Genomic DNA, 11,359 nt, shown 5'->3' with positions numbered 1-11,359 from the left:
TACGCTGCATTGTATTTCTTTTCAGCAGTAGCGTGGGAAGATAAAATACAGGTAATTTGTCACGAATTTCCTCGCTACTGTTTCGAACTCGGAAAATAATGGTTCATCTTAATGCAATTGGTTTTTGGTAGGAAACATTCAGTGATTGATAAAAGTTGAAGGAGAATGAAAGTTTAATACATAACATAAAAATGAGTTAAATTGTTTCGGATTTTGTTGCAAATTTTCGCACAAAATGGTAAACTTGCGTGATTTATCCATGATTTTAAAATATAATGATGACCTTTTTTCGGACGTACGGTCAGAAAGAGAAGGATATGCAACCACGATAGAAGTACTTTGCTGATACTAATGAACAAGTAACATTTATTCCAATATTTGATAAGTATTGCAATCGGTAAGTTTCTGTCACGGTGTCGAAGTATTGAAATGTTGTCACTTTTCAGGACAGAGACAAATTATCCGAATGCTACTTTCATGGGACAATATGTAGAGATGCAGATGCTAAGATGCTATGGTTGCGCAAGCTGTGCATAAAAGCGTCTTCAATAGGACAGTTTCGATAGGTCGAAAAAGCTTTACTACGGTCGTACAAACATAGATCTACACTGAAATGACGCGCGCACAGCTGCAGCAACGATAAATTCGTGAATGTCATTTTCAATTTGCAAAGGGATTAAACACGTATAATTTATATTTCGAGTTAGTTATGAATGTTTGCTCTATATATATATATGTAGTTTAAACATCTCATTCTGCGTCTTTGTGTTAGTTACGCGCTATCTTTTCTTATGCGCTTCATTTGATATCTCGACTATTAATGGCGTTTGAAGAAGAATAGGGTTGACACTGTTCGTTCGCAACAGAGCACCGACAAAGAGCAATCTGTGTAAGAGTATATATTCATATCGTATTTGTTTTGTTGTCTGCCTTATCGCTTCCATGCCAAACCGATGCACACATTTTGTGCGACAGTTTAGTCCTCCGACGAGCTGGAGCTTGATTCCAGGATGACCTCGAAAGAGAACGGTTGGAACGCATAACCAAGGCCAGCGTAGAATTTACTCTGGAACTCCACCCTGGAAAAGTGTCATGGCATCACAGAAATGGTTAATGTACAAGTTGACGATTTTTTGGAAGCTACAATTTGGTAGATACAATCACTTACCAGTGAAGACGCAGTGTATGCAAGAAAGCGGAAAGACCTTCCATCAGCACCAAGATTCCCACGGTCAACACAGCCCAGAACGCGAATACGGCCCACAAAGCTATTCCACCGATCCAACCGTCCTGCTTCAGACCATTTTGCAGCACCATGTTCCACAACACTTCCGCAAGCTCTGTTTCAAAAATGTTTTAAATTTAGTCGCAATTGAAGTTGAAGATGTTACAAATAAGGTATACTTACGTGCATGAGCCAACGACAGTGCCCACAAACGAAGGTACGAAGCGGTATGCGACACTGATCCGAGCACATACTCAATTGTGTGGATACCTTGATGGATAAAAATCTCAGACATTTCTTCATTGTCATGTCCATGACCGCCACCCTGCTGCTGCTGTGCCGGTGGTTGTTGTCCTCCCTGAGTTGCTGCCGCGTTATTGTGCTGATTTAATCCATCGGCATCGCCATTTTCATTGCTGTACGGTGCAATTGGTTGATGCTATAAGAATAAAAGTAAAACATTCCATCAAAAGTGAAAACCCTGACAGCAAGACATGCCAGTTGGGAAATACTTACGGCAGCTTCCTTACGACCGCGCATGATCAGGATTGGTTTCGCGAGCAGCATCCATGGTACGCAAAGAAGTGCCACGATGACAAGGAACTTTTGCAAACCTTCCTGGCCCGCGAACATGAACGGGGAGCAATCGCCAGTACTAACTTCGGGCGCCTTGAACAGCACCATGTTGATAAACGTGATCAAGATCGACGGTGCACAACCAGCAGAATGGGCCCCCTCCACACTAGCAGAGTATTTAACCCATTTAATGAACATTAGCAGCGTCATGTAAAAGAACAAAAACACTAGGAAGATAACCTGCGGGATAAACTCGCAGTAGATGGCCATCTTGTTTTTGAAGTAGCGATGATTGAAAAGACCAACAAACACACCGAACAGCATGTGAATGACACCGAAAATGATCGATATCTTCATCTTGTACGCGTTCTGGAAAATGATCTTATTCAACGGGGCCACCTGCCAGACCGGATCAAGCCCAATCGGATACGGCGTTTGGGCGTAATCGTTTCCCGCCGGATCAAGTTGCAGTGCTTTGTTGGTCATCACAGTCGAGGTGTTGTAGTTGATGGACCAAGCAGACCCGAACAAGTTCAACGACTTCGAGAAGATATCATTATACACGAAGCCTGTGTACATCGAAAATACCCCCATCAAGAAGATGATGTATCGGCCACCGAAGAAAATGTTCCAAATTTCGTTGTCCGATTTCTTTGCCGCCAGTGGTTTCTCCTTCAGTACCATCCACAAACCGAACAGAGCCATTATCGTTCCGTGACCAAGATCGCCGAACATCACCGCGAACAAGAACGGGAAGGTAATGATGGTGTACGGCGCAGGGTTCATTTCGCGATAGCTCGCAACACCGTACGCATTGATGAGCGCCTGAAAAGCGTGCGTGAACTTGTTCGTCCGGTTGTACGTCGGTGGATCCTCGAACGTTTCCATTCGGTTCAAGATCGGCGGCACGGAAGACCCGGACCGCTCGGTACCACGCCGGAGCGCGATCTGGATCGTTTCAAAGTCCAACAGCGGAACCCAGCATTCCGCGATCAAACACTTCTGCGTCACGTCCAGATTGAAAAGGTTCAGCGTATGGTAGATGGCTTTGATCTTGCGCACCTTAACGAACCAATTCTTCAGATTTTTGGCCGCAGCCACCAGCACTCGATGACGATGGTCCTGCGTTTGTCCAAGCACTGTGTGCAAATCCTCGATGCGAGTCATCACGCCCATCGCCATCTCGCGCCGATCGGTTGGGGCCTCTGGGCATGGATAGAGCGTCGCGCGAAAACCTTCGCAAATCTTCTTCACGCGTGTCTTCAGCTGATCACCTTGGAAGAAGATGATGAACACCGATTTGTACACCTTATCTCCCTGTGGAGCAGATATACACGAACATTACGACTAACGTTAATTTTTCACCTACGATCAACTAAGCACGTTACTTACAGTCGATGGATCCTCCAACGGGTCTTCGATCATCGCTTGGCGAAGGAACACATTGCCACGGCACGCCCGCCAAAGCATCCGTTCGAACGCCGGCAAACGTTCGCGCAGGATCACTCCGGCAACAAAGCTGCAGTCATTATAACGGTGTGGTGGTGGTGTTGGTTTTTTGATTTGTTTATTATCGACGGTACGGAACGTTCGACATTCATACGATAACAGACGAAAAAATACACATATTATCGACAGTTCAGGGACGGAGTTTTAGTCAAGGATTAAATGGAACGTGGAACGCAAGGAAAGAGGTGAAGAGTAAGAGAGATGGTAACAGCCAGATACGAAATGGAGTTTAAGAGGCTAGACAGTGTGGCATAGTTCTTTTTGTTAAACACAGAAAACCAATCCAAAAAATTGAAAATGTGCACACATTATCCTTATCTGTTTCAAAAACCTGTAAGCGGTTTGGCTATATTAACGAGAAATTGTTTAGCTAGAGGCATTTAGTACAGCTGCAACAGCTTAATAATATGTGAAAAATGCACAACTTTCGGAAACGGAAGAACGATATCAATGCATGATTTTGTTTGCTAATTTTCATACGTTATTTAACGGAGACACATAAACACCGTTAAACAACATTAGAACAATATTTGTTTCACGGTATTGTGAATAAAAAAAACTGCAAAACTAAGCAAAATAGCAATGGATAAAAATGAAATGTCAAATAAAAGGTATAAATGAAAGATCGTATCACATTTTCAATTTTTCATTCTAGAAATATGTTGTGTGTAGTGATTTATGTAATACTAAAATGAGTAATGACCATTACAGTTCGATCTTGTACGCTAATCTAAAAATGTTACGGTATTCGTTAATCATTACATTGAAGTAATGTAAAGAAGGTTTGTTAGTTTTGAAATTAGTAATCAATTGCTATATTCGAAACCAATTGTTTCAATTTCGATAATTTCTATTTCCTACCATCCCTGGGCAAAAACATTTGGAAAAAAAACAAATTTAACATGAAATGTTATCGAATAATACGTTTCAAATGCACGCTCAAAAACGAAGGACTTTCGAACAAATCATAATGTAGGAATGTTTGATAACTCATAACAAGGAATGCATGATGTATGCAAGCTATCACGATATAAAACAAAAGCAGCGACAGTAATTTCAATTCTACATGAGGGTAGCTATGATAGTATACAGCTACACGAAGCAATGCATTACAAATAGATATAACAACAAATGGCTGATAAGATATAATGAAATAAAAAGACGATATAATGGATGACCTTCAAATAGTACTTTAAAATTGATTCTTACTGTGTACCACAACGCACACTAACAAAGATTTTAATAAGCTTTCTTAAAATATTTGATATATTATAACAATACAAAACTGAATGAAACCTATCTAATGATTTTTGCTGTTTCTTTTGTGGTAATATTTCTTTTCTAAAAGAACGATAAAGCATCAAGCGGGCGGCATAATGACGAAAGTATGTGTTTTAGGCAATGGCAGTACGCATGAAATTAGTTATGGGTGCACACATTATTAGCATTAAGCAGCGTATACAGGGTACGGGCATGTACTACTTATAACATGGAAATACAGAGATGGTCCAAGTTTATCAGCTACTACTGACCATGGAAGGTACTCTTCTGTGTCTTGTGATTTTTCCAGAAAACTGCAGTTAAAAATTAGTCACGTTAATATCATATAGGAAAAATAGGAAAAGATAAACATAGTTAGAAGCATATTGTGGGACAGTAAAATACATAAAGAACATAAGATTGTGTTAAGTTCAAACAATTAAACCAACATACAAACGAAATACCACCAACAGAAGAGGAAAAGAAGAAGAGAAATAGTAATATTACAACGTAAGAATGGCTAGAACTTAGTTATGGCAACGTAAACCATTGTTCTATAAAGCTATTATTATTTGTTAAGCAATTACGATTGAAATGTAGTGAGAGCATCAACTCTGTTAATCTGTTAAAACAAATAGGCTAATGCATTAAAAACCAAACAAAACCAAATACTAAATTACACTTGTAGAAATAAATAAAACACTAAAAGAAAATTTAATTCACAAGACAATCAAATTCAAACCTACCCTAGCTGAACAGGACCCATTGCCTTGCCAGTGCGTGATTCGTCGGTGATCAACGCTCGGGTCATCGATTCGGTGGTATGCATGCCACCCTCTTGCTGTACACATTCAACAAATAGGTACGTGTGAGTGATAATTATTTGTTTGGTTTGTTATATTATACTGCTGTTTGTTTATAACTATCACTGTTCTCATGTTCCATTGTATGATCGCTAATTGCTGAGTGATGATTAAAGGTTTAAAATAAACTTGTAAAATAACACAAACAAATGGCGAAGGAACACACATTTTAATGTACTTGTAATGAAGAAAAATGATGATAAATTTAGCAACTTGAACCTATTCTACCATAACAAACGGGACGATGCAATACCAATGTTTTTGACACGAGAACATTCTGTTCACCTAAACCAGAATGTTTAAAAGCGGGATATGAACGCAAAATAAAAAAAAAACCTATCATTTACTGATGATGAAGGAGGATTTAAAAAAAACAACTGTAGAATTTTGTATCAACTTTTTTTTTGCGCATTTAACTCTCTTGTGTCAAAGAGTAAGAAAAATACATACCATTATTTAAATAAAACGTTTTAAGAACAATTATTAGTACTCGAGCTTCGCAACAATTCTATTAAACAATGTTAGCATCTTTAGTAGCACAGAGAATTCTACGTAAAAAGAGAAAAAATCAAGAACTACATGGATGTAAAGCGAACGATAAATAGCTAACGTTTGCTGAATTATTAAAATACAATACCTGGGACGAATTCTTTTCGACAGCTGGGCAATATGTTGCACAAGGAAATTGATCTATTTTTTAAAGCGGCATTAGCAACAAAAAGCGCATCAAGCAAAATTATACAAAACCATAACCATTTCTGGAACAATTGAACCGAATTAAACGATGTGCGATCATTTCAAAACAGGTGCATTTAAAAAACAAGTATTAATCGATATTTTGTACGCACAATACGCAACTATTACTTTATCTATCTAATTCTAAACATTGGACGTTGTTTTCCAAGGAAAGGTAAATGGAATTAAAGAAATATCAAAATGATACAATGGTTACACACAACGCGAATACTTCAATCCAGTGAAACATGCAGTTTGGGATTTTATCAAACGTTTAATATCTCAGAGGCAACCAAATGTAGCTTTTGCATGGATTAATCACAACGGCTTGCCTTAAATGACGATAGTAATTGGGGTTGAATTCGGGGAAACGTTCGTAACGTTTCTGCGCACATAAGTTCCGGAGAGATACCACACACGCAGGGCGTAAGGACAAGGAAGAAGCAAACTCCCCAAAAAAGATAGAGCCATGTGATGGGGAAAAAAGATAAAAAAAAAATATGAAGAGTTTTTAATATCAGGACACATCCTAGCAGCGAAAAGACAATCACGTAACAGCACGAACGAAATGGAAGGTGACGCGTGACGTGAACATTTTAGAAGAACGTGACATTGTATGGCGTACTTGGTGTGCATGGTGTGAATGGATTACTTTCCCACATTGTATGACATTTTCAAAACTGTTTGGTTAGCATTACATAAATCAGTAACATACAATATTTTAGACATCCCTTTTTACTACAAGAACTTCCACACGGTTAGCAACAACGAGTATAATAGATAGATAGAGAAAAGGATATACGAATACATACTACAGAAAGGTAAGAATACGAAAAGAGATCAGAAAAGGGGAAGCTAACTTAGCGCATCTTGCAAACAATGCATTTTGGCACATTTGGAAAGCAAATGGCCAGAAAAGAGATGGTAACAAATTGCGCTATCGTAAACTTTACACTTGTAATTGCGGGAGATAAGATAGATAAGGGGAATGAGTAGAAAGAGGATAATCGGAAGGAAAGAGTACTGGTAAATGTTTGAACGAAAAATGTGTATATTTACCCTAGTTTTAGATTTTGTCCCTGTGCCCCGGCACCACCTGCTCGAATGCCCTCCTCACCAAGAAGATTAACCTGCTCCTCTTCCCTGTGCGAATCCGCCATCTGTTGATAGCGGTTTCTTGTCTTATTAGGTACATTTCCAGTATATACGGCCTGTTTTTTCGTTTTTCGATCGTTTCAATGCAAGTTTGTGCGTGCGTGCATTTTTTATTTGTTTTGTATTGCATCGAATTCAGTTTTGTTTTATTTTTTGTTTTTTTTTTTGCAATCACAACACAACCGAAACAATACGTACCCAACCAGCAACATAGCAAAAAATATATATAGGAAAGGGCAAGGAAGGGACAAAAATGTGTATAAAACCATTAATAAAGCATTACATCGAATTTCTTCCCTTATGACGGGGAATTTGTAAAGCTGAATACAAAATAGTGTATGTAACACCTTTCCTGTGAAAGGAGATAGGCCGGGGCAGCAAGTTCATTGCCGTAGCATATTGATTGCGATGTGAGGTGTTAGTACATACGTCAACATTTTTGTAACCATCAATGACCATTACCATCAGTGTGTGTGTGTGTGTGTTTAGATTGTTAGATAACCCAAACCCAAAGGGATGTTGTTAGTATGATAATCAATCACAGCTGCTTGTACTCTGTAGAATGAGAAAAACGCACACGTAGATCAAGCATCAATGTTTCCAGTAATTCTATTGCAATCTTATTAACCGATAAACGATTGCATGCCAACCATGCACAATATAAATGGGTTTTATATACCTATTTCAGTAAGTTGTTGAAAAAAGTGTGAAATTCTTGTTCAAAAATTTCCTAATAAACTAAAAGCTTGTTTGAAAATTCAAATAGAAGCCTTCCGGCAGAATAATTCCTCAAGACACCATCACTTTCGATTACGAAAAACGTAGCTGTTGTGAGAGAGTGGAAACAATTGTGCATGGGTTTCAGGTCTTGTAATTGTTTAACGTATAATTTTATCCAACTTTATTGCAAATCGTGAAAATCGTTTATTTTTTATTGCAAATCGCACAAGGGAGTAAATTAAAAAAAACCTTATTAGTTAAATCGTACTTCGTTTCGTTAGAAAATCGCACATACGACAATAAGAGAAAGCATTTTTAGATGTATATAACGTGAATTATATAACGTGTTTTTTTAAATCAAGCTTAATGTTTTACCAGATCCTCCATACTTACAGTAAGATAGAGATAATAAAGTGTATTATTGAAAGCAATTAAAAAGAAAGACAATTCATACAATCATCATATGATTAGGCGTAACACCAATCACCAGTAGCATTCAGTTGTGTTGTTGCGAATGATTGATATCGTGATTTTTACAGTCCTTTTTATATATGAATTTTGAAACGTTATTCCGATTCTCACGAAAAAACAGGCACAGTAGCATCTGCATTTAATAAATGTTAGTATATAAATGTAACTGAGCTAAGATACTTAAGCTATGAATAAATATTCAATCATTAAATAAATGAGAAATTAAGGGTAAGAGAGAAAAAAAACAAATTCAAACGCGCACATTGCCGGCCTTGAGCTATGGTAGATAAGTTTTAAACAAATAAATAAATAAAGCATGCAGATAACGTTGCAAAATCAATGTAGTAGAGTGTTTTCTGAGACATTTGCAAATGGGTAGTAATGTTAAGATAAAGAGCGCATGCTCCTATTTTGCTCCAGCTAAACGGTATGCAATTGATTTTCGAGGAGTTCGATAAATCTCCTCCTCCTCGTCCTCCTGAACATATGTCAATCTTCCTCATCTCTTCGTTAATAACTGATTTCATAGTTGTTTTAATCAACTTCCCCAAATAAAACCCCCGCACGTGGTCTATTACATCTAAAGACGTTGAGTTTAAATAATGGTTGTACCTTTTGTTTTGTTTTTCCTTTTCTTAACTAATAGCAATGGGCTCCTTCATATGGTACAATTAGGATGGAAATAAACTTTTCGATGGCGAATGAATAATTAGCTTGTTACAATGTAAACTAAAGAAATAATCAATGGAATTTGGGAAAAGTTGTTGAACTTAAAACTGTGTATGGCAATGAACATTCTCCTGACTTTACTGTTTTTTTCCTCGAAATGACTTCCAACACAGTGAAAGAATCTTATCAGCTATATGTTTTACTTTAATATAGCATATTCAAATAGACCATTAGACAGTTTTAGAAGCCAATTCGTGAAACAAACAAAAGAAAACACAATATTTGTAAAATGAACGGAACATACACGTACAGTGCAACATCTACAAATCATCTCTTTGTTATGATGTACACAACGAAATTTTAAGTAGCTCAATCTTAACCATGAAATGATAGTTTCAGTACTACCAGGCTCACTTACCTCGTCAAAAAAGACCTGAGTCTTACGCAGGATGTGCTTCAGCTCCGTCAGCTCGAGATAGTTACGCTTCAGTGCCTCAGCGTTTTGATTCACCTCGCGCAACTCATTCTCCAGCTTCTCGAACGTTGCCTCCAAGTCGATCATTTCGCGAGGCTGCGGCGCTTCGGGGCTCTCGCCGGTGTCCAACATGGGGATACCATCCTTTTTGATTTCCTTTTCCAGGTAGCGCAGCTTACGCTCCATCTCGTCACACCGGCGCACCTCATTAACAAATTTGCGCTGAAACGCATTGACGTCGGGATTGAGCTGTGGGAAGGGCAAACATTAAAGTGTGTCTTCGGAACGGTCATCTAGTTTCTTAGTTAGCCATTCTTACATCACGGAACTGAACCAATCCTAACTCTCCCAACTCCGACACACAAGCGTAAGCGGCCTCGCTCTGCAGAAACAGCTGGCAGAGGGACATCTCCTCACTACGGAACAGGGACCCCATTGTGCCGGATTCCAAGCTAACGGTTGCGCTTCGGATCAAAAATTAACGCCGTGCTGTTTCTGCGACTGTAAACGAAATTTCAGAATATTATTACTGTTTTACCAGTGCGCGATTGATTTGTTAACGGTAGGGTCTAACTTTAAAGGCCCAAACCTAAAGAGTGATTTCATTTCCTCAACCGAAATTAACAAAGTTTACCGAATCGACTGTGCTTATCTTAAAAGCGGACGAGGATTATGCTAGCAAGGCTTACTGCCACTGGTGCTTTATCAAAGTGTAGCACAAATAATTCAACCGCGCCGAGTTTATCTGTAGAAACCACCCCAAAATTAAGGGTTCATGCTTTTATCGAAAACGAAAATCCCTCTTTACGTTTTGTGAGATCGGATTTAAATGGATTTTCTAACATCACATGAGTAGTGCACGGCGAACGGATAATCCTTAGCGCTGTTTGGTAACACCAGCAGGCTAAGGGACAAGTTTGGATCGATTGACGACTTCGTGGCTTATGCGTGACAACCTTCACTACTTTCTCCTACACGCGCACTCTTTTTTTTCTAATTAACATGCCTCTTCACTGCCCTTCGTGCAAGGTGCTGTTCATCGGAGAACAGAAGAAAAAGAAGACGAACAACAACCAACCCGCAAGCACTTTGACTGCGTCGAGACAAGCAAATATACACTGTTTTCTTTTCACAAAGCGCAAGCACAGCATTAGCAGAACAGCCGATAGGGAATAAATTACTCATCAAACGGACTTGGGTGGGGGAGGGGGCAAAAAATGTTGTCCACCGCGCCCCAGGCTATGGATGAGCTGGATTCAAAGAAACTTCCAATCCTCAAATCAGCAAACACATTCAATGCCTTTTAACAGTGTCCCAAATTCACGGTACGTACGTGCACGGTTTGCTAACGAGAGTTTTTAATTTCAGGGCTGGCAACTAATGAATAATTGTAATTTTAGCTACACGACGGCAGCAACTTACAGCACGACCTGCACTATCGAAAGGGTATGTGTGGTTTGCGAATTTGTTACTATTGACAGTAGCTGTCAAATGGTGCTGGATGGGTCCATGCAGCAAAATGGGGTTTTGTTATTGAGTTTTAAAACCACCGTTGCTTTCCCATTACGTTATGTCGGAAAAAGCTGCACTTGAAATATTACCATTCTTTAGTACAGTTGCGACTGTTCGACAGGTATCGGTTCTCATACCGAATACAAAAAAGGGCATATGATAGTATACTTTATCCCTCAGATTATTCAC

At 38.9% G+C, this 11,359-nt stretch overlaps 1 protein-coding gene across 7 annotated transcripts; it reads right to left on the bottom strand.

Annotated features, from left to right (window-relative positions):
• Positions 1–335: 335 nt before the first annotated feature.
• LOC125762405 (V-type proton ATPase 116 kDa subunit a 1) lies at positions 336–11,157 on the bottom strand. 7 transcript variants are annotated; one of them, XM_049424471.1, is made up of 10 exons: positions 11,081–11,157; positions 9,978–10,159; positions 9,602–9,907; positions 6,501–6,553; positions 4,843–4,884; positions 3,194–3,320; positions 1,742–3,118; positions 1,409–1,664; positions 1,169–1,340; positions 336–1,079 (listed from the first exon to the last, which is right to left on the bottom strand). In XM_049424471.1, the coding sequence occupies exons 2-10, from the start codon at positions 10,092–10,094 to the stop codon at positions 977–979; spliced, it is 2,553 nt and encodes an 850-aa protein (XP_049280428.1). In that variant the 5' UTR covers positions 10,095–10,159; positions 11,081–11,157; the 3' UTR covers positions 336–976. The 7 variants fall into 7 exon arrangements, with proteins under 7 accessions (XP_049280428.1, XP_049280424.1, XP_049280422.1 ...); XM_049424467.1 differs by lacking the exon at positions 6,501–6,553 and adding an exon at positions 5,317–5,411; XM_049424465.1 differs by lacking the exons at positions 4,843–4,884; positions 6,501–6,553 and adding an exon at positions 7,228–7,379.
• Positions 11,158–11,359: the final 202 nt, after the last annotated feature.

Source organism: Anopheles funestus, chromosome 2RL, assembly GCF_943734845.2.
Source record: "Anopheles funestus chromosome 2RL, idAnoFuneDA-416_04, whole genome shotgun sequence".
Lineage (NCBI taxonomy): Eukaryota > Metazoa > Arthropoda > Insecta > Diptera > Culicidae > Anopheles > Anopheles funestus.
The sequence above is the reverse complement of the archived record's forward strand: the minus strand, read 5'-3'. Positions and strand labels throughout refer to the sequence as shown.